We start from the raw sequence: 23,676 nt of genomic DNA, 5'->3' as shown, positions 1-23,676 counted from the left end.
ATGGACTGCAAAAAGGAAAACATCAAATTTCTACTTCTGGCTAGAAGCAAAAACTGTCTCAGCTGATAAGGTTGGAGCACACCAAGTTTTCTGGAGCCCTTTCTCTGTTGAGCACTGACCTCATGTGGCCTTGTCTGTTAAGGTTTAGTTACGTACATGGAAAGGAGGACACAGGAGGGATGGAATGAGCACTTTGCAATGGACGCAGCAGCTGGTGTGGGGCCCCAGGCCCCTGGGAGTGAGTGCGCGGCTGACGGGTAGGCTGCGCGGGGCCTTGGAGATGTCCTTTTGTCTCCCTCTGGGAAGGGGTCAGGCCCTTGCAGGGAGTGCTGTTTCAGTGCATAGGAGCCCCCAAATTGAGGCATAGATGTGGGCATGCCAAGGTGTCACCCACATCCAGAGAGACTGCAGCCGCTGTCCCCACTTGGAATAAGTGCCAACATACTGGACCCTAGGTCACAGGAGCCTTCCAGGTTGGACCACGGGCTCCTCGCCCGCTGCCTGCCCGACATTGGCTGGCTGGTGACCCAAGTTGGGCTGAGAGAAACGCTGCCTTTAAGGTTGCAGTGAAAAACGTAGTCTGTGAGGAAATGTTATTTTTTTGATAAGTATTTTATTACTGCACGTTTGTGTTTGTGAATATGAACCTGACCACCACGTGGGCTGCGGTTGTCACAGTGGCAAGCGCAAGTATGACAGTCGTGTGTGACAGCAGCTGGGAGGTATGGCTGCACCGGAGTAAATGCCAAACAAATAGTTGAGTAGTGTACTTTTTAAGAAATTAATTTATTTGAGTTATTTTTGAAATATAAAAAATTGGTTGTATTTTTTAAAGCTATAATTCTTGTAGAAATTCTGTGGTTAAAAATATGATTGTGCTTATTAAAAATGGTAATTTATGTTTTGCACTTCAGCTTTATGAAAAATAAAGTTTCTTCGGGAAGGTAACATTAGGCTTCCTGATTACAGGAGGGAGTTCTCTCATGGAGGGCAGGAGAGGAGTAGGTACCCCAGGCCCTCCCTCCTGCCCAGGGGTGTATGGTGAAGACCATTTCCACTGCGCACCAAGTTGCTGATAGAGAAACCCACACACCAGGGGCACCTTGTATAGACGTGTCTAACTTAGAATCCTGACTGAAAGCACATAGCAGAAGCTTTAGGAGAATTTCCCTCTCCAGTTGTAAGGCCATAACTCAGTTCTCCGTTGGTGTCCTGCTGGCTAACAAAATGCGGGCTGCCTTGACAGGCTGCAAACTCGGGTGTGTGTGCGCTGCAGGTGTTGGAGGAGGCCCAGGAACGCGAAGAGAAGGGTGAGCAAAACAATTGCAGCCCTCCCAATGGCTGTGCCCTGCCCCACTACTTAAATGAATTAAGGCTACATAATATTTCATCTTTGCAGAATAATTATAGATCAAGCTGTGAGAAAGTAGTGAGGTTCAGATGTAAACTCCTTAATAATTTGTCTCAGCCTTACTAACAGTAGGGCTCGCACAGACTTTGATGCGTGAAGCTAACGTGAGGAAAGCCCTAAAAGAAAGCCCTCAGTGAGCCCGCAGAAGCTGACCAGTGCCTGTGTGGGACCGTGCCCTTGGGGAAGTGCCTCGGGCAGTCCTGATGCTCCGGCACTGGGGCAGGTGCAGCCGGGTGGCTCCTCTAAGAGTCAAGCAGGCCGGGCAGAGGGAAGGTGGACGCGAAGCTCTCCACCTCCTCCCGGAGGGCTCTGATGGCCCTAAGGTGCCTTTCGTCCCCTGACAGTTTCTCCTTGAACTCCTTCAGGGTGGCCTTGGCACCAACATCGTTCTGAATCTGCAGAGTCAGCTCTATCCCTGTGTGGTAGAGACAAATGAGTCCTCTGGGACTAGGAGCTACACCCCATAGACCCAAATACCCCGTCTGGGGCTGTGACAGCTATAGGTACTAACATTCACCCCAGAATTGATTTCTTGTATGCACCCTTGGGCAGGACAAGTTTATATCTTAGATCAGATGGTTTGCTAAGTGATTTCTGCTGTTTCCTGTCCCCAGCGCTCAGCCTTGACTCAGAACTGTCCTTCAGTGGCTAGGTCACAGCTGTCCAAAGACTCCGTATACACAATATGATGTGGCACATTTCCAAACCCACGTCCTTACCTTTGTGAATGAAGAGGGCTACTTTTTGGAACTCTTTTTCCAGAAATCCTCGGGATGTCAGTGCTGGGGTCCCCAGTCGCAGCCCACTGGGCCTCAGTGCGCTTTTGTCACCTTCAACATAAACAGGCTCTGTGCAATACTTGGGTCGCACCCAAGCTCACCACTGACCACTGTGCACTACGAAGGGGCACTTGGGCAAAAAGAACAGGCCTGCAGATGGCGGTTGGATTAAAGAGCACAAGTGATTTCCACACTAGAGGTGGAAGCAAAGGCCCAGGCAGCGAGCACATTTTGACTATGACGTGGCCTTTGCTCCTAAAAGGGAGGCTAACTTCTGTCTGGGTTTGCACTGTGACACCCATGCCTTATGAAAGGCCCACAGAGAAATCCAGCCTGTTTTCCAGTGGCCCCTGTCTCCCTCATCCAAAGTCTTCTCACCTCTAAGCACACTCTGTCAACGTCCCGTCCCTGGCAGGGCTACAGCCTATCAGAGCGAGCAGTCCAGGAGAGAGCCACAACTCCACTCCCACCCAGCGTGCTGTGCTTATCCCCCCAAATCAGCTGAGGTTTGTCTGCAGAGCCAATCACCACCAGCTGTGACTGCCTCTAAGTGCAGATGGGAGAGATGTGGAAGGGAAAACCAAGGAGGATTCTTACCTGGGCAGGTGTTCTTGTTGCAGGCAATAGAACAGGCTTCTAGCACCTTCTCAGCCCTGCCACCATCCGTGCCTTTGGAACGAAGATCCACAAGGATCAAATGGTTGTCAGAACCACCTGGAAACCAAGTTGGACATACAGGAATGCAGACAGTCAATGCCACGCCAAGAGAAATGTCTCGTCTTAAGTCAGGGTTGGGGAGGAAGGGGCTAAAGCAGACGGGGTCAGGGAGGTGAGCGCCCCGCCATGTGTCCTGGAAGGCTTTCATCACCTGTAAAGAAAAGATGCTCCAGGACCTACGAGTTTGGCAGAGGACAGAGCAGTGTAGAGAAGGTGCCTGATGATGAGGGGTGGTGGGAGGTGGGGAGGCCGAGAGGAAAGTGACCATACTGTCCACGCAGTGACCCAGCACACTGGCTGCTGGTAGAGGCTGAAAGCTTGTCTGGGGAGAGACAGCTTGCTCAGTGCTTCTGTTTTCTTTGGCAAATCACTTGCGAAGCTCCCACACAGCTCGGATATCGATTTGCAAGGCTCCCTCTGCGGCAGCGCCAGAGTAGGAAAGAGTGTCTCATGGTAACAGTGGGTACCACCTCCTTCAGTGAGCACATGTTAGGCGCCAGGCACTGCTGGCCTGTCATGTATTTTAGCCCTAATCCTGTGAATGAAGAGGGTGATACTATCAAAGTGGTGCAGACGAAGCTATTGAGACTACAAGAACATTCTGGAACTGGCCCAAGCTCTCCCAGAAGTCTTTCAAGTACCTGGATCTTTTCACTTTGAACTCTCATTAATACCAAGTCAGTGACTTGGGCAACACTGATGAGTTCAAAGATGCAGGTGAACTAAGTTAATGCTTAGCTCTGGACCCCACAGCTCAGAGCTTAGGTCCCGGTCCCCACAGCCTCCCACTTACTAGCCATGTGGATTCAGTCGGGCAGCTCAACACTGGAACCTCAGACGCCTATCTATAAAATATGACCACCAACATGCAAGGCTGTCGTGAGATTTTAACCAGGTACTGTATAGGGTGCTTGACCAGTGCTAGGCATGAGGCCGGCACCAGAAATGCTGGCTACAGTCATCGTCACCATAATCTGCTTCCGCTGCCTGCACCGCGTCTTCAGAGCAAACGAGGGGCAAGGACAGGCCTGGGCACTCAGGAGAGGGAGAGGCTCGCTGGGAGGCTCCAAGCGAGAGGCAGGGCTGCCAGAGCTGCCTGTAGCCAGAGGGGGTATGACCTCAGTCCTTGTGATGACTGGGGTTCCTGGGGCTTTGTTTGGAAGACGTGGAGGATGAAGGAGAAAGCAAAGAGGGAGTAAAGGGAAACAGAAAAGAGGTGCAGCCAGTTCTGCTGAGAAGGCGGCGTTTGCCCCAGCTGTGCGGCTCGCCAGGTTTGGTGGGGAGCCCACTCGTCAGGCTGGGGGCTGTAACCCCTGCAAAGGGCAGCAGGCACCTGCCCTACAGGGGATTAGGACCCACCTTCCTGGACCACCTGCTGCTAGCATACCTGGCAGCCTTGTGAGCAGAGTAAAGCTACCCTTCTTCAAGGGAACCCAGTGCACTGTCCGCCAGGAGAACTGCCATCCTAACTGTGCGGGCCACAGGTGGCCAGCACCTCTGAGCAAGGCCCTCCCCCAGAAAGGCATCCGCTCAGCACTGACTCCTCTAGACTTGGTCCAGACTCCTGCCCCACCTGTAGCCGCAGTGCCAAGGCCACCCCCTGTAGCCGCCCGCTGACTGGGTGAACTGCAGGGTGAGGCTTCGTGCACCCACGAGGAGCAGGGTCCCGGCCTGGGGTCTGTGGGTGCCACCAAAGTTTCTTTTGGTACCTGTTACTACTTTGTAGCCCAGCTCCAGCAAAGCCTCAGCCAGAACCCTGCAGTTGGCCACCACCTGGCGCTGGTAAAGTTTGAATTCTGGAGTCATGGCTTGCTTCAGAGCCACGGCAACTCCTGGCAGGAAGAGACAATGGGTCAAGTAGGAAGGGCGGGATCAAAAGACAAACTGACAGTCAAAAACACCTTGTTTCCACTCAGGCTTCCTTTTCAGTGTCACGAGAAGGGGTGGATTACATTTACCGCCCCCCTCCCCAACAATGACATATATTTTTACCCCTAAAATTACCTGGCTAAACCCCCAGACCTCTTCTGCTGGAGGAGGTGCTTTTGAGGTAGCCTTTCTTCCAGGCACAGAAGTTTTGTGCTTATAAAATTGCCACAGGAAAGCTGCTCTTAAGCAACATAGATTTTACAGTCCTTTTTAAGCTTGACATGTGAAAACGATTGCTCGACTGCCCTAAAAGCTGATGCTTTGATGCGAAATTACGCAGCTCTTTCAGATCAGAGTCCAGGTGAGAGGGGAGCCTGTCCTACCCTGCACGCCCAGACCTCTCTGGCACCTTGTGTTCAATCCTGAGGGCTGCATGTGGGGCACAGAAAGCGGAGGAGACTGCGAAATGCATGTGCCAGAATCCCGCCACAGAGGCCTCCAGTCAGTGTGCGTGGAAATGACTGGAAAAGGCCTAGAGTAGTTGGAGGCTGGGCAATGCCACCACCTGAGGGTTGAAGGAACTGCAGGCGCTGAGCTCCTAGACCAACAGAGGACGTGGAAACACGCTGGTGGCGCCCAGCCCCGCGCTCGGGCACCTACGTGCCTCGGTCGCCGAGTCCTTCTCTCCCATTTGGAAACACTGGCTCTTCTCTTGACGGAGAACTTACACCTTTGTCCTGTGCTCCTCTAGCAATTGCTTTATTCCAAGGAAGACAGCGGAATAACTCTTGGGATCTCACAGGTTTTCTAAGCCACTTGTGCCAAGAAGGGACACGTCAGTGACTGCCTGCTGGGGGGTTGTGGACTCAGACAGATCCGGGAGCTGTTGGCGGGGCCCTGCAGTCAAGGAGGCTGGGGTCCAACCCAGGTGCCTCTACCCCCAGGAGGTCAGGGGAGAGGCATTTTGTCCTTGCTAATTGCACCCCCTTTGCTATGCCTTCTTCCAGAGTTCGCATTCCTTCCCTGTTATTTCTTAAAGAGAGCTGTACATAAAACGGCCTGCCCCTCAGTTTGCCTAGGGGTGGCCACACATGTCCCTGCCTTACACCAATCACCAGTTTCCCTTGTCTCCCCTGTTAGCGTCGCCTAGACGGAGGTATTCCTCTAGTTTCTCCCCAGCGCAGCAGTCCTGGCACAAACTTGGGTGGACAGATGAGATGGGAGTTAGGGGCCTCGAGATGAACCAAAGTGGGAGAACCCACAGACTGAGTGCACGGGGTTGCCGTGGGCGGGGGCACACGCTCCGAGGGCTCGGGGTTAGGTCTGGTGAACCTTTACCTGCAATGGCATGGTTGTGGGGACCTCCCTGCAGTCCCGGGAACACAGCAGAGTTGATGAGCGACTCCAGGTTGTACAGAAGCTCTTCGCCAGTTTTTGGATCCACGCTGCGCACTCCTGGAAGAAGAAAACCATCAGAATGGGAACAATAGATAGGCTGTTCCCTTTCTTCTCCCTGCCTGGACTCAAACCCAGACTGGCTATGGGGGCGCTCAGCACAAGCCCGGTGTCTACTCCTGGAGGCGAGCCCTGGTAATGAAAAGCTGCAGGGCAGCGGGGGGCTTGCTTCCCAACGTGGGCAGACCACCCTTTCACAGATTAAATGAAAGGCTCAAAATTTCCCTCCAAAGAGATTGTAACAAAGAATACTCCTTGGGCATACTTCCTCGAAGAAGGGTCAAAGAGCAGCTTCTAGGATGACTACTTTGAGGGAGACAACTCTTGTGGGCAGATAAGGGGAATAAGGTTCCTTTCGGAGAAAGTTAATAATCAGTAATAGCAACTGCGAATGTCTCCATAGAGCTGCCTGTGAGCCAGGATTGCTCTCAGCATGAGAGCGGTCCAGAGGAGCCGGTACTGCGGGGATGACTCCTGCTCTGGAGGTGAGGAAGGGAGGCACAGAGAGGCTGCACAACTGGCCCAAGGCCACGGTGCGCGAGGGGCCCAGCCAGGCTCTGCTGCAGCTGACTGGGTCAAACAAATCACAACATCCAGAGAGAAAAACATGTCCGAGGCAGGTGGGAATGGCTACCTGCTGCAGAAACCTCAACACAACCGAAGGACCTCAGAAGAGTTTAGAGGCTTCCAGTGGGTACATGTGTGTGTCTGGGAGCTTGGGCAAGGAGCTCCTGATTTGGGGGTAAAGAGAAATCCAGTCTCCACAGGGCTGGTTTCTCTGCTAATGCCAGTTGCATGCACAGGTCCCGCCACGGGCTGAATGATGGCCTGATCACTTCTTTGGCTTTCTCATGTATGGGAATCCCATAATAATGGGCACACCTCCATACATGTGTGCTGTAAGCATTCTATGACTGAAAAGAGAAATTCCTCACTAATATGATAAAACGGTTACTATGATTTATACATCAATAACTTATAGTTTGATTAGTGTGAGTCTTCCTCTAGGAGAAACAGGGCGGACTACAGTAAGTTCACCAGAATAGTGTTGTCCTGGGAGGCCTCCTGTACACACACACATCCTTCCTTTCACTCCAACACCTGCCTCACGAGGGGCATTAGCTGAGCCAATGAATGCTGACACCCAGCACAATACTCTTCCTCCTCTCCCAGGACCTGGACAGCGTGCTCAGGGTTTCTTTCTAGATCCCTTCTATGGAGCCTGTCCCCTCCGAAGTAGCTCTTTCAGGAATCCTAATATCTTCAAAGGATCCCAGCTTCCTAAACTAAATGTGAACACCCAGAGGGGAAAGGCAAACGCCAGCACCCCATGCTCAGGAGCACACCTCGCCTGTAGAAGATCATGCCGGCTCGGCAGCCTCTCAGGGTCTTGTGGGTGGTGGTTGACACCACGTGGCAGTGTTCGAAGGGGGAGGGCACCACACCCGCTGCCACCAGTCCGCTGATGTGCGCCATGTCGGCCATGAGGTATGCCCCATTGTCATCAGCAATCTTCCGCAATCGAGCATAGTCCAGGTTTCGGGAGTAGCAGCTGGTTCCTAGGATGGCAAAGGTGAGACCATTGTCAGAGCTATCTACGGCCAAACGAGAGTCAGCTGCAAGGTGGCCTCTGGATATATGTGTGTGAAAGCTTGGAGGTTTCTCACTCTAAAATCTGAGAAAAGAAATGAAGAATATTCTTGAACAACATCTTTGTGCCAAAGGCAACCACCCTGATCTCTGCTCCGTCAATGTCATGGTGGTCAGGATGGCCCCCAACTAATATTACCACCCCCAATAGTCAATAATTAACATTTCTAGATGCTTCTCTGAGAACAGCCTCATACTTATTCCACCTAGTACTAATGGTGGTAAAATAAACATTTGTCCTGAAAGAAAAGAATATACTTAGACCCAAGAAGCTCAGCTATCCAAGGCAGAAACTAGCAGTGAGCAAGGACGGGGTGAGGCACGTCATCACGTGGCCACGTCTTCGCTTTGTAAGAGACCTGGGACTGGTGACTAAGACAGCTGCTTCTGCCCTGTTCATCACCTGCAATAATCAGCTTCGGGTGGAAGAGGCGGGCACTCTCCTCCAGTTGGTCATAGTTGACGTAGCCGGTGTCGGGGTTCACCTGTGGGACGTGACGGACACAGCAGACTCAGGCGGCCTCTCCAGCCTCCCTCCCACCTGCCATTGCCCCAGCTGTCAACGATGACTTCTTCCATGTGCCCAAAGCCATCTGCTCTACTCCACCATGAAAACAGAAAACTGTCCCAGGCCAGGCCTTGAAGGTGCAGAGGAGCACCAGAGTATTTGGCCGGCACAAGTGGGGCGGACAATCCAGTGTCGCTCACGGATCCATGAGGCCCGGAAGGGTCCCAGGGGGAAAAGTGAGCCCCGTCCCCAGGGCTCTCCAGGGATGAGAAGGAACCAAAAAGCCACTGCAGAATGAGATAGGAGTGGCAGGTGAGCAAGCGCCACACCGCGCAGCTGCTGAGACGCAGTGACCTTCAGTAGTGAGGCACAGTCCTGCCAGCAGCGCTCCCGGTCCAGGTCCAAGGAGGCCGGAAGAAGTGAAGGCCAAAGGGTTAGAAGGCATGAAAAAGCTGACATAACTCACAGACACCATGACTGTGCACCTGGAAAATCCAAGACTAGAAGCAAACCATTAGAATTAGTAACTGAGTTAGGGAGGTCACTGGGTACAGGGTCAAAAGCCAAAAAGCAGTTATATCCATATACATATAAGTAGTTAAAAAGAAGAAAATGAAATGTTAATAATTATATCATTACCTTAGTTTCAAAAACCACAAAATATCTAACAAAAGATGTATAAGACCTCTACACAAAACATGACTGAAATTTAAAAACACTTAGACAATAATTAAGGATGTGTGTGCTTGTGAAAGGACAATCTGACAGGGAGCGCCAGGAAGAGGACCCATCGTGATGTCGATGGCGGCCATCCACGCTGGAGGACAGCGGGGGCCCTGCAGGGACAGCTGCAGGGACCGCAGGGGCACTGCAGGGAGAGTGCGGGCCTCCAACAAAAGGCACAAGGCACCCGGATATCCACCCTGAACAAAACGTGATCTGCTCCCCTACCTCAACCACGCACAGAAACCCAATTCCAGAGGGACTGCGGATCCATTGACACGTGAAAGGTAAAGCCACTTTATTCTTTTCTAGCCACATATTTCTTAGTAAGTTTGGTGTATTCAAGTTATGTGAACGCATTTATGCTACAGGAAAGCGCAAGCAATCACAGGGCTTCCTATAGGAAAGATTGGGGGGGGGGCATGGAAGCCCTCTAGGAGGAGGTGTGTGAGAAACTTCCCGTGCTGAAGCCCCCACCCCATGGAGGGAAGGATCTGGGGGGCGGTGGAGACCCTTTCCAAATTAACAAAGCACTTTCAGGTCAACACAATCACAGAAGCTTGTGGCCAGGTTATGGGAACCACGAAGTCATGTGGAAAGGCTGGCTGAAGGACGAGCTGTGGTTTGGTTTTGTATTTTAAGGGTGTAGCTGATTCTTTCTCAGTCACCTAAACGCAATAAAGAAACTTACCTGGATGAAAAATCAATGGCTGATCCACAGGTAAAAAAAAAAAAAAGGACATCAATCTAAAAAAGTTTGTAAACACATAGTCACCCCAAACTGCTGCTACTCTCTCTCTCTCTCTCTCCATATTTTGTTTTTGAAACTTGTGGGGTTATTTTTTAAGTTTTTTTTTTAATCTTGAAATTTTGACAATAAAATGGCTCCTGGAAGAATTCACAGGCATTTGTAACAAACTGTCCTGGGGCCAGAGCGGTGCACAGGCCTCGACAGGAAGAAAGGAGGGCTCCTTAGTCACAGAGGACAAGGGCGAGCGACAGAAGGTCCACGTTTCCCCACAGGGCGATGCGGTGCTGGGCAGCTGCCCAGAAGCTGAAAGGAGTCCCACAGTGGGCAGGGGCCTGACGGGCAGGCCAGGGAGGCAGCCACATGGGCAGAGGAGGGCTGCGGTTTTGCTGCATGAGACTCAGCGGGTTTGTGTCCTGCTGCCTGACCACCAAGGCTGGGGCCCACAGGAGCCCCTACAGCGGGTGAGCCGGCCAAGCTGGCCAGGGTCTGGGTCCCAGCCACCCCACAGCCCCGCAGGCCCACAACGGGGAGGGCCTTCCCCTGTCCACGAGGCCGCAGCCCACACAGTGCATGTCAAAGACAGGGTGGCTATGTGTGAAACTGGGGTGCAGCGCCGGGCCTGCTAATGCCAGGAAGGCTCTTCAGTAGCAGCAGAAACTGGGCCAAAAAGCATAAGGTTCCCCAAAGGCCTTGTCTAAGGGTGGGAAGCAAGCTGGTGATCACACTGCCACCACTAGTTTCATGGTAAAAGACTGCCGGGGTCGCCTTTTGTGTCCTAAGTGCAAAGACAGAGCGCTGTGTTACTGCTGCCATGTTTCAAAATCCATCTTCAAGGTCAGCACCGGCCAATGCGGATACCTGTGACCAGAAACACCATAGCTTTCCATGAAAAGAAATGAACCATCACTTGCACAGAAAAAGTGTATGTGCAGATACTAGAACTGAGACAAACAGTCAGCAAACAATCAAGGATACGCAACAATGACCACAGGACGCCAAGAAAGAACAAGAGGATAAAATTATGTGTCTGATACTCAACCGAGCATAACAATGCGTGGGTCCCTTTGCTCATGACGGGGCACACGGAACTACCCAGGAATAGCCAGCCCATCATCAATAAACACCATGAGCAGAGAGTTTTCTGGACACGAGAAAGAATCATCCTGTACACAGGGTGCACCATAAACAAGTCTTCAAATTACCTCTTTTCTACCCATATCTTTAATGATCTTTATAGATCATAGTGACTTATCCCTTCATGAGCCCATGAATCTTACATGCATTTTTTGGGGACCAAACTGTTTACAAATGACAAGGGTCCCCACAGAAACATGTGTCAGTCTCATCATGGACACGTGGGCTGGCTCTCACGGTGCTGAGGAGGGTGGTCTAGGTGCTGATGGTGGGGCTGCTGTCCCAGAGCTGGAGCGAGGGATGTGCTGCTGTCACTAGGGGCCTGGGCACGGTGGCCCTGGTTGCTGGAATTGTCATCCCAGCTATCACTGCCCCTAGTTCTGCAGCAGTCAGTATCCCTGCTGTGGCTGGACCCTCCTGTGCAGTTGCATCCCCAACCTGGCTCCCTGTGTTCCTCCCAACTGTCCCCAGCTTCCCCTGTATGTCTGAGGAGTCCCCAGGGCAGGGAAATTACACATGGTGAAAAGTGGAGATGTCCTATAGTGGCAGGTGAACAGGACTTTGGTGCAGCCAAACACAGACATTGGAGGCTTTCTCAGGAGACAGACTACAGAGCTATGTAGAGACTCTTACCTTATAGGGCATAGATTCAAAAAAGATGGATGTAGCAGAGATCTTCTTCTTATCTGTCATGAACCCATGGGTCAGGTGACCTCCATCGGGCAGGTCCAGGCCCATGATGCGTCCGTGGGGTTCCACCAGGGCGGTGTACACTGCGAAGTTGGCAGGGGACCCTGGGCCGGGCAGACCAGAGGAGGTACCATTGCTTCTGCCCATGAGGCAGCCAGCAGGACCCCAAGCTTGGCCACTATGCAATCAACCAAGAGCCGCCAGACCAGGTGTCCACCATTATGTAACAGTGAACTGCTCCTCTGGGACTCCCGCTAGGGAACCCCTGCCATTCCCAGGCCTGCTTCAGCCTGGAGTTCTTACCAGAACAGCCCTTCCCATTTTCCCTTCCCTTCGCATAAAAGAGCCTGCACTGCACTTTCTAAGATGGATTTGAGGATTAGGTGTCCCATCTTGCCTTCTCAGTTGGCACCTTCTTACCCCAAACCCTGAGTTCTGGCCTTTCAAAGGAGAGGCGCAGACTTTGGACAGATAACAATGGCACATTCCTCGAGGCCCCAGGTCCCTTGCACCAACCCCCGCAAGAGGAAGGGAAGGGGGACGGTCAGGGACAGGATGCTATCCTTGAGGGGTGAGAACGGCCAGGGGCCAAGGACTTGGAGAAAGACACACCCAGGGGAGGCTTCACTGGTTTGTAACTTCTGTTCACGGGCAACCATCCCTCTCAGGACCCCTCTCCCTGTCCCTCTGCCCCAGGGGACTGGGCCCAGCCCAGCCAGACCCTCTCATTACCAGAGTAGGGCTGGACGTTGACCCCCCAGCACTGGGGGTCCAGACCATAGACCTGCAGCGCTCGCTTCTGACAGAGGGTCTCCAGCTCATCGATAAACTCAGTGCCACCGTAATACCTGCGTGAGAAAAGCAGGGGACTCAGGCCCCCCTGGCCTGGCCCTGTGCTCGGCAGAGGCCAGCAAAGCGCGCAAAGGGGCAGAAGGACGAAAAGTGGAGACGGGGGCAGACCCCATGCCACTCATCTTCCCTCAGGGCGGGTGCTGTGACACTGCGCAGGTGGTGCCTTGTCTATAAGGGGACTGTAACAGGCCGCAGGGTGAACCCTGCACTCGCTTTCTGCAATGTGAAGTGAGCCGGTGCCGACGGCGTGATTCCCCATCTGTGAGGTGCCAGGGGGAGTCACAGTCAGAGACAGGTCATGGATGGCGGTTGACCTGGGGCTGGGTGGAGGAACAGGAGGAGGGAGTTGCTGTTTTCTTTGTTTTTGTATTTCTAATAAAATTGTACTTTTCATTTAATAATTATATATCAAAATTTAGCATATATTTATGGTTTTTATCTGTATACATACTAATAAGTCAACTCAGTCCCAAAGAAATTTTTAACATTTATGCCTTGTGCTCACAAAAAGCTTTAAAATTTTTAAATTAAATGTATATTTATTTTTTGTTATAGTAAAAAAATAACATAAAGTTTACCATCACAACTATTTTTTTTTTTTATCCTCACCCAAGGACATTCTTTTTTCACTGCTTTTAAAGAGAGAGGAAGGGACAGAGAAAAAAACACTGATGTGAGAGAAACATCAATTGGTTGCCTCCCATACATGCTTCGTACGCGTCTGGACCAGGGACGGAGACCTAAACCTAGGTATGTCCCCTGACCGGGAATCGAACCTACAACCTTTTGGTTACAGGCCAATACTCCAACCAACTGAATCACACCTGCCAGGGCTCCATCTTAACCATTTTTAAGCACAGAGTTTAGTAAGTAGTATTAAGTACCACATATTGGTAAGACTATTCAGATTGTGCAACAGATCTCTAGGGCTTTTTCATCTTGCAAAACTGAAACTCTACACTCACTCAACAACTCCCCATGTCTTCCTCCCCAGCCCCCAGGGACCATCATTCTACTTTCCATTTCTGTGATTCTGACTACACTTAGTCCGCATATAAGTGGAATCATATAGTTTGTGTCTTTTGTGACCAGTCTATTTCATTTAGCATAATGTCCTGAAGATTTACCCTTGTAGCATGTGACAGGATTTCCTTCCTTTTTAGGCTGAAGGACATTCTACTGTATGGATAGATCACATCTGCGTATCCACTTGTCCATCCATGGACAGCTGGGCCGCTCCCATCTGTTTGCTATTGTGAATAACGCTGCTGTGAACATGGTTGTACAATTATCTGTTAGAGGTCCTGCTCCCAATTCTGTTGAATATATACCCAGAAGTGGAATTGCTGGGTTATATGGAAATTATATTTTTTAATTTTTAGGGACTTCCATATTGTTTTCCACAGTGGCTTGCACATTTTACATTTCTACCAGCAGTGCTCGAGGGTTACAGTTCCTCTCCGTTCTCACCAACACTTCCTTTGTTTACGACAGTGGCTGTCCTAATGGGTGTGTGGTGATATGATAGCCCATTGTGGTTTTGATGTGCATTTCCTGAATGGTTAGTGATGTTGAGCACTTTTTCATGTGCTTGTTGGTGGAGTAACTCTTTAATGGGTGCCGAGCTTTATTTACGCAAAATGAAGAAGTCCCGGAGATGGATGGAGCGATGGTTGCACCACACTGTTAATGTGTTTAATGCCATCGAACTGTACACTTAAAAGGGGTAAATTTTCTCTTGTGCCTATTTGACCATAATAAGGAAAAAGGGGAAATGAAAGGATTTTACTCACAATGAAGCTGGTTAGTAAGAAGCTAGGAAAATTCCTTGGCAGCTGGAATGGGGAAACTGAAACAGCTAAGAAAACTGGTTGAGCAATTTACAGCCAGATATAGAAGGTCGTTGGGGCGAAAGGTCCTGGGTGCCAAGCACCGGGCAAAACTGCTGCCAGACCTCGCCCCCAGAGTGGCCTTTCCTTCCCTGGCATATAGCTGGTCATGTGGTTTAGACCCCCTGCCCTGGTGCTGACCAATCAGTGGAACCCACAGCCCTGAAAGGACACACCCAGAAAAGCTGATGAATACTGTATTGAGGTCTTTCCCTAAGACCGCCCAAGACTCCCAGCCCTCCAAACCCGCAGTGCCCCCGCAGTCTCTCTCCCTCCAGGAGCATGCCCACACCTTTCCCTCTCCCCTTTTCTTCCCCCACAGGCGAGCATCTCCTAAACTGTGAGGGACCCCACAGACTTGCAACCAAGGAGCAGTGGGCAGTGGCAGCTCATCCCGGGCCAACCTCCCGAACCTGTCCCCAAGGCCCCTTTTCTCTGGCTTCCCAGTGAGCTCAGGCAGCCCAGTCTCCCTTGTTGCTTCTTCTATCCTAGGCCCGTCCTTGTTTCACTGTCCCCAACTTTAATAATCGGACCCTCATAGCCACCTGGACTAGTGCTGTGAAATCTTTCCTACATGAAGTCAGGAGCCCACACAGTACAGACCAGCCTGAGGCAGACCCACCCCAGGCCTGGTCCCTTTCAAGAACACTTCTGATGTCAAATGCGTGGGTTTTTTTCCTCACACCAACCAATTCTGACACCAACTCTCCTACAATTCAATTCAATTCTGACCTCACTACCTGGAGTGAGTGTCAGACTCCTCCTGGGCCAGGCTCAGGCCCTCAGGCTGCTCCCACTTCCGTCTGACAACTCAGGGATTCCCACAACACCTTCTCTGGTTCAGTGACTCACCTAAGCCACTCAGTCAGGAAAGCACTTGACTTACTACTGCTGGTCAGATGCATGGGGCAAGGAATGGGGAAAAGGGCTCGGAGCCCCCATGCCGGCTCCAGAAACACCACCCTCCCAGCACCTCAGTGGTTCGCCAACTGGGAAGCTCTCCAAACCTCCCCGTTTTGGGTTTTTATAGAGGTTTCATTATGAGGTGTGACTGATCAAACCATTGGCCGCTGGTGATTAACTCAGCCCTCTACTTACGCCTTGCCCTTCTGGCTCCCAGCCCCAACCCTGATGCCACCTAGGGGCTCACCCAGAGTCCCCTTGGTAGCATAAACTCAGGTATTTTCGTCATGAATAATAAGACATTCCCATCACCATAGATTCCTAGAGTTTTAGGAGCTCAGGCACCAGAAACCAGGCATGAAGACCAGATATTTTTGGTCATACCACAGTTTGAAAACATCTGGATTCAAGTCCCAGCCCTGCTCCCCATGTGCAAACGTGAAAGGTCACTGAATTTTAGTGAGCCTTAGCTTTCCCATCTTTAAAATGTGGAACACAGCACCACTTTCCCTACTGGGGTGCCACAAGGATCAAATGAGATGTGAGTTGTGAGAACACCCAGTGAGCTCGTCAAGACACAGTGCAAAGGGTAGTTATTCACAGCACAAGGGAGGTAAGCTGTTGGAGCATCAGTCCGGTGTCCGGCCCCTCTACAGAGAACTTCAGGGTGTTTCAGGGGACGATACCAGTTCAGCCCCGAGGGTGGCCCTTCTTTCTCTGCATCCTTCGGGACACGCACATACACAATTGCAAAAACCACCCATTGGATTCTGTAATCATCACCTTTGCCTGACAGTGACAGTAAAAAAGGAACAGACTGTCCCATGGTTCTCAGGGTGACAGGGTTCACTGAAATCGCTGCATATGGAAACCCAACATCTGTAATAACCCAGAAACGGTTTCTGGTACGACAGCTTCAAGTGGGAAGCCACTTGAAGCCACGCCTGAAACAGCAACCACCACCCTCCAAGACATCACTCTGCACACTTACTGACCTTCTTCCAGAGGCTGGACAGCTGTCCAGCAGCTCCATTCTCCTCTATGGACTGGCCTGCTATTCTAGAAACCCCCCAGAGGGACTGCTAAAGTGGCCTTCAGTCCAGCTGCTCCCAGAGTACCCGTGCTATCACGTGCTGAGCGTCAGACAAACGTCACATCAGAGAGCAGGAAGGGAGCAGAAGTCCTCATGTGGTTTGGCTTCTGTACCTCACACCACTAAGTCAGAAGCAGCCCTTTGATAAAATCCACATACCTCTGGCCGGGGTACCCCTCAGAGTACTTGTTATTTAAGCAAGAGCCGAGGGCCTCCAAAACTGCCCTGCTGGCGAAATTCTCAGAGGCGATCAGCTCTAATCCAACCCTCTGTCGGTTACTCTCCTTCTTAATGATGTTGTAAACCTGATGAGAAAAAAAGACACTAAACATTTGGATGTTTTAGTTCAACATTTCACTCTAATTAAAGCAATAACCTAATAAAGAGAAAAGCCACTGTTACAGAGCCATATTTTGCCCTCAGACACTGACCATAACCCAAATAACCAAACCCAGAATATACTCAAAATGAGTATCTCACCTAATTTTTAATTGTATGCCATCTTATCTTTACTTCTACATTGCACCAAGTTTTTCCTCCCCAAACCTTAATCCTTGCTTCTCTTCCTTAAAGTAAACACAGAAAGGAGACCAGTGGTTGCCTGTGGTTTGGGAGTCTGGTCACGCAATTGCTAATGGGGTCAAGGTCTCTTTGTGGGAGAACAGAAGTGCTCTAACATTGACTGTAAAGACACTAAGAAACGACTGAATTGTGTACTTTAAATAGATGATTTGTTGGTAATTGAATGATATCTTCTGTATAAAGCTGCTATAAAAATACATTGAGAGCCCTGGCTGGTGTGGCTCAGTGGACTGAGCGTCGGCCTATGAACCAAGTGTCACTGGTTCGATTCCCAGTCAGGGCACATGACTAGGTTGCACGTCAGGTCCCCAGTTGGGGGCGCGTGAGAGGCAACCACACAGTGAAGTTTCTCTCCCTCTCTTTCTTCTTTCCCCTCTTTCTAAAAATAAATTAATTAAAAAAAAAAAAAGATTATGTGAATAACCAACTTTACAATAAAATGTCAATTTATTTTTTTTTTAAAATTGATAAAATGTGCTTTGGTGTCTAAATGTACTCCTCTGAACTGTATCAAAAGGGTCCCAGCTCAGTGACCCCCCCTCCCCCCCGCCCCCCTCCAGAGCAGCCAGCACAGCACTCTGCACTTTGAAGAAACTCAGAAGTACTTAAACGTACCCTGGAAGGGCTTTCAGCACTTTGTGAGCTGCTGCCTGTACATCTGACACTCTTATACTGATGATTATCGTTATGATTATAACTAGAGTAAATAAGAGACTCTGCTTTAAGAACACCCACGAAGACCCCACAAAGCTCACCTCAGCGTCGCTGTCCTTCAGGGGCTGCGCCAGCATCTTGTCGTGCGAGGACCACAGGTCGGTGTCCCTGTTACTCCTGCCGACAGCAGTCGCCATCGCACGGGTTCCAAGTTGCCTAAAAATGGAAGAACTTCCAACAGGAAATTTAGTCAAAGCCCGTTGAAACCTGTTAGTCCTCTGAGTTGCTAAAGGATTGACACTATTTTTTACCCTTTCCCTCAGACCTGCTTGGTAAACACGAAGATATTCTATTGCGAAAACACTGTGCGGGACTTTCGGTTCCTTTCTGAACTGTGGACTCCGCCTGTTTATCCCGTCAGCAATGAGAACGGCCCCTGCTCCTGAGGAGCCTGACCCAGCAGAAAGCTCTGGCCTGCCTTTATGGCTTATCTTTCCAACTAATCTCACTTCCTTGAAGGCAAGGACTGTATGTTTTATTTTTTTAACTCTCCCACAGAATCCAGTGCGGCCAGACATGAAGTAATATTTGCCAAATGCCTGAACAAATGAATTGCTGATGCAAGTGTTATTTTTTCCACTTTTCCGGTATGAAAATGAGGCTCAGAGAAGTAAAGTATCGTAGCCTAGGGCTGCACAGTAAGTTGGCCATGAAGGTCAGACTCAAAACTGCAAATCACACACTCTAAGTACCCACAGGGTTCCTACAGAAACTGCGAGTCAAAGTTCGCACCTGCTTAACTATAAACCCCCCATAAAAATTATAGTTCAGATCTGCGTGTTGGTATTTTTCGTCAGAAAACTGCATCCCATTAAAATATTGGAAAATGTGTATTTCTTAACATATGTTTCTACGAAGAACAAGAATTGGTGATCAGTGGCATCTCCCTTAGTGGGAAAGTTTAAATATTTACAGGAACCAAACTCCCTTATCAAAACAGTTGGCAGCTTTTCTGTAGTTCTCCATCAATTTCGTAAGTTCTCACCCAAAATGGATTCACTCGACAACTACTATCGAGGACTTCTCCGTGCTGCCCGGCACTGCTAGTGGGAACACAGTGGTGAACTTGGCCGGCTGGGGCCCCGCCTTCAAGGGACTTCCCTGATGGGGAAGACGAGCAGCAAACAAAACAAGTGCCCTAAATGCAGAAGGATGGAATGAGCAAAGTGCCATGAAGGACATGGGCTGGGTGCTGGGCACAGCTGTCAGGGGCCTCTCCCAGGAGAGGACATCGAAGTTAAGAAAGATTCAATCATGAGAGAGCCCACTTCCCAAGAGCACTGTGAAATAATAAATCCATATTGGTCTCTGTTCCTAAAGCCCTTGTGCATTCCTGAGCGATAAGAGCACGGGAGCACCTTGTTCTGATGCGGAGACTCCGGGTGGCTCCTGGGTGGGCTGTTGCCAGAGACCGAGCCCTGATTAGAAGCTTGGGATCTTCAGCCCCCGCCCCCACTTCTCCCAGAGGGAATGGACATGGATTAATAATCAGTCATGCCCGTGCACGGAAGCTCCGTGAAACCCCAACAGTAGGGGGCTCACAGAGCTTCCAGGTCAGTGAACACAACCACAAGCCGGGGTGACACACCCCAACTACACGGGACAGAAGCTCCTGTGCTCAGGACTCGCCCAGACCCTGCCCTGGCTGTTTACCTGTATCCTATATTGTATCTTTTAAAAAACTGGTAAATGTTAAGGGTTTCCCTGAGTTCTATGAGCTGATCTAACAAATGATGGAATTCAAGGAGGGGGGCACAGGAACTTCTGATTTGCAGCCAAGTTGGACAGAAGTTGTGGGTAACCTGGGGACCTGCTCCATGTGACTGACATCTGAAAGAGGGCGGTCTTGCGGGACTGAATGAACTCTGGTTATTATCAGAATGGAATTGAACTGGAGACCCCCAGCTGGTGTCACAGAACTGCGGTTTTGTGGAAGCCCCCCACCCAGCTGGTGTCAGAGTGTCCTGAGTGTGGTAGCGGAGTTAGAGTAAAAGAAAAACACAGCACCAAGGCTGTAGTTTTCCCTATACAAGTTCATACACATTGTAATTTGCTAGACAAATATACTCATTAAATAAAATAGTCCCATAGTCCCAAATTACAGTGATCCGCCTCAGTCTCTGATAGAGCTACTAAAAAGAAGCAATCAATAATCTTTAACCAGGAAATTCCCAATTGGGGCTTTCAAAGCAGCCATTATTTTACCACAAGCACAAGAAGATTAGAAATGCAGCCACCCCTGCAACCCAGTGGACTGAGCGCCGGCCTGCAAACCAAAGGTGGCTGGTTCCATTCCCAGTCAGGGCACGTGCCTGGGTTGTGGGCCAGGTCCCCACTTGGGGGTGAGCGAGAGGCAACCGATATATTTCTCACACGCTGATGTTTCTCTCCCTCTCTTTCTCACTGCCTTCCCCCCTAAGAGTAAATAAATAAAATCTTTAAACACGCACACACACACACACACACACACAAACAGAAATGCAGCCACCCCTGCAAAACAAAGGTAAAAGCACTTGTACTTAAATGCAGCAGACACTTCTGTGGCAACAGCAGCACCGCCTTGCCAAGGGTGGGCCAGGTCTGCATTTCCGTCAGAGGTGGAGAGGCATGTGAATGGTTTGGGCACCTTGCCCATGACTTCTTCAGGCCGACCTCTGCACTCAAGAATGGCCATCGCAACCCACAGACCTCTGTGTGGGCCAACACACACACCTCAGCAGGTGGTAGGCCCACAAAAAAAGCAGCAGAGCCAAAATAGGCCCCCTGGTCTCAGAATCTCAGAGAGAAGCTTCTTTTAAATATTGACTAGTGAGGAGAGGGGGCTATAGGGGGATAAATGGCAATGGAAAAAAAAGCACATAACCATCAACCACCAAGCAACTGAAGTGCCTGCGGAATGCCTTCCTGTGAGCCAGCCACTGGGACTCACTCACTTCACACCAGGCGTCACCCTGCTGCCCTTTGTGCTGGTTGCAAATCTTTTCCTTATTCAAAAGATGCTATTTCTAAGACCGTGTTTCTTTTTCACTCCAGGGTGAGAGTGCATGTGTGGCCAGCACACCCTCCCCAGGCCACCAGCCCCGTTCTAACTGCCCACCCACTTGTGTTTTTGCCCCTGCTTCCTGTTACCACTGGGGATCAAGGCATGCCCCACATGGAGTACTTAAATCATACCCTCATTAAATCCATATCCTCAAGTCCACATTAAACTTTTTTTTAACCATGAAGAAGTTTGAATTCTTCATTCAGAGTTCAATTATAGATACAACCTATTATATCTGTTAAGTCAATTTTATCTATTATATCCTGGGGCATCCTGAATTACAGTAAGAAAGACAAAGACTCCGAGTGGGATGCATCAACTTGACGGCTTAGGGGTGCAGCTCACTGCAGTGTGGCGTGACCCTCACCCCAACCGCTGGAAGACACACCGAAATCGTCGGTTTCCCAGTCTTCCCTGGGCCCTGGTCACAAGTGGAACCACCCTGTTGCATGTCACCTGTCGCACACAGATTCTGTGATCTCGACAGAAGAGAAAACTGAGGCTCAGAGAGCTAAGTGGTCTAAGGTCCCATAATAAAGGGAATCTGGGCTGCTTTACCTCTAGTTCCCTTCCTTCTTCATCACACTGAACTAAATAAAGTATAATTGCCACCCGCACTGCACGTTCCCTCCAGTAAAAAACGAAAAGTTGGATTCCGTAAGAGTCTAAACTAGCGGTTCCAGAGCACCTGCCTGATTGATGGCAAGCGTCTAACCAGAGTCCACTTGACATCCAGAACCTCGAGCACTGGGCGCGGGGCGCAGGCCAGGGACCCCAGGGTGTGACGCCCGCCTCCTCGCGCAGGGGCAACAGGCCAGGCGCGGACCTCCCGGTGGGGACCTGCCCGCGCGCCGCGGACGCAGCGCGACCTTCAGCGAGCCTCGGTTCGATTGCGGGCTGTGCCATTTTGCCAGCTGTAGGGTCGCGCGCGCCTAAATCGGCTCTTGTCTCCGAGTCTCTCCTCCCTCATCTGTAAGAGGGGCTACATGTACAGGATAGCACTCGACTCGCAGCTTTGCTGTAAAGACGGTAGCGAGGTGAAGGGCTGCACTTCAATTTTAAAAGCTCCACCCGAGAGTGCTCAGTGGAGAGCGGCAGGCGTTAAGCTGAGGCCCCCATCCCTAACGCATCTGTGTGTGACCGGGCACGAGCGCTGCGTCCGCGCCGCCGCCCGCCCCTCACCCAGGCGCTAACAAAGCGCTCCCCGCTCCCTCCGGCCTCTCAGAGCCCAAGCGGGTGCGAGGGCAGCCAGAAGACGCTCAGAAGAAAGCGCTCAGCCGGGCCCTGGACCCGAAGCTGGCTACCTACCGAAGGGGATCCCGAGCACCACCTGGCGACTCCTGGGCCCAAACTGCTGCAGGAGCTCCCAGAACCGCGCCCCGGGCCGCGCACCCGCCAGGAGACCCACCGAGCCGGCACAGCGGCGAATAGCCCGCAGCGGCCGGAGTGCCACTCCGCACGTGGTGCGCGCCGCCAGCCCGCCCCGCCTCTGGAGGCGCCCAATCAGAGTGCGGGGGCGTTACCGTCTGCGGCGGGGCGGTGGGCGGGCCTGGCAGCCCGGGCCTGGGGAGGGGGCTCGCGAGGGGCCTGCGGGGCGGTCCTGGACTGGCCGCAGGCCCGGGCGGCGGGGATCTCCGGGGAGGCAGCGGAGGGCCCGTCCCGGTAACTTGGGTAGGCCCCGGCGTTGGGGGTGAATTTAGTTGCTTATATTTAACTTTTTCTTTGTCCTACTTACAGTTTAGCACAGGGGTCACTTAAACAGGACAAACGTGGGTTTGAATTTCAACGCCATTACTCTGTACGTGTGGAATCCTATGCCAGTCACTTCACCTTTTGAGTTTCATACGTCTCATTTTTGAATTGGAGATAATTATATCTGCCTGGCATGGCTGTCAGGAGGATTAACAGACAGATCTAAAACACTTAACATTATGACCGACACATAATAAGGGCTCAATAAATATTAGAATATAAATAATAATAATAAAAACCAAGGGACTGCACAATTATAGGGAAAAGAGCGGACAAAGATTCTCTCCTTGACCAAATTCTACTCAGGCTCTCCTGAACTGTTTAAAAAATTTTTATTTTATTTTCACCTGGGGACATGCTTATTGATTTCAGAGAGAGGGGAAGGGAGGGAGGGAGAGAGAGAGGGAGAGAAACATTCCTCCATTGCCTCTAGTATGAGACCCTGAGGCAGAACCTGCAACCCAGGCATGTGCTCTGATCCAGAATCGAACCCACAACCTTTCAGTTTAGGGGATGATGCTCCAACCAACTGAGTCACCACGGCCAGGGCTCCCCTGAACTCTTTTTCAATGAAGCCTGTGTGGAGTCAATACAGGCTCTCCCATCACATGTGACAGGGCTGGCCAGGGGGCTCCTGGCCAGAGGGAATGTGTACTGTTTGGGGAATGGATTGTAACTCCCTATCTCCTTTTGGGAGGAGCTTCTTGCCCTGTGACGGCTTCTTGACCTTTTCTTTCTGCACGTGCACACTGAGGTAATGTAGTTTGGGTGGCACGTTAAGGACAGGAGCCTCCTTTGTCTGGGACCCCTTATAACGAGCCTCAGACTGGAGGAGGTGTGGTCTCTCTCCCACCCACCAGCTGCCCTCCGTGCGCTCCACTATCGTCGGCAGCCATCCGTCTCGAGAGACGATGGTGTAGCTTCTTAGGAGTCTATCTGCACCGCCGAGAATGGCTGTGCAGTCCGACTCGGGAGTGACACGGTATCTGTCTTCTCCCGTGTTAAATCGACATCTTGCGATGATGCTGGAGTGTCCTCTCCAGTGAAGCTGAAGCTACAGAGCCTGGGCAGGGTGATATGGAGGGTCTGCTGTTGCCCATGCAGCAGACCCCCCCTCTCTTCGCAGCTGAAGGGTCCAAGGGAAAGACGGAGTCAATACAG

General features: G+C 51.0%; 1 protein-coding gene across 2 annotated transcripts; it reads right to left on the bottom strand.

The window, feature by feature from the left end:
• Nucleotides 1–593: 593 nt before the first annotated feature.
• Nucleotides 594–22,197, bottom strand: SHMT1 (serine hydroxymethyltransferase 1). 2 transcript variants are annotated; one of them, XM_090257886.1, is made up of 12 exons: nucleotides 22,072–22,197; nucleotides 17,762–17,891; nucleotides 16,584–16,729; nucleotides 12,420–12,535; nucleotides 11,631–11,791; nucleotides 8,285–8,366; nucleotides 7,578–7,790; nucleotides 6,115–6,231; nucleotides 4,617–4,739; nucleotides 2,788–2,904; nucleotides 2,131–2,241; nucleotides 594–1,826 (listed from the first exon to the last, which is right to left on the bottom strand). In XM_090257886.1, exons 2-12 carry the CDS (start codon nucleotides 17,855–17,857, stop codon nucleotides 1,654–1,656), a joined length of 1,455 nt encoding a protein of 484 aa, XP_090114012.1. In that variant the 5' UTR covers nucleotides 17,858–17,891; nucleotides 22,072–22,197; the 3' UTR covers nucleotides 594–1,653. The 2 variants fall into 2 exon arrangements, with proteins under 2 accessions (XP_090114012.1, XP_090114011.1); XM_090257885.1 differs by having other exon boundaries at nucleotides 17,762–17,876.
• Between the last annotated feature and the right edge of the window lie 1,479 nt (nucleotides 22,198–23,676).

Source organism: Furipterus horrens, unplaced genomic scaffold (assembly GCF_987537825.1).
Source record: "Furipterus horrens unplaced genomic scaffold, mFurHor1.1.pri manual_scaffold_11, whole genome shotgun sequence".
In the NCBI taxonomy this organism is placed as follows: domain Eukaryota; kingdom Metazoa; phylum Chordata; class Mammalia; order Chiroptera; family Furipteridae; genus Furipterus; species Furipterus horrens.
Note: the sequence above shows the minus strand (reverse complement) of the source record. Positions and strands in the feature narration are given on the sequence as shown.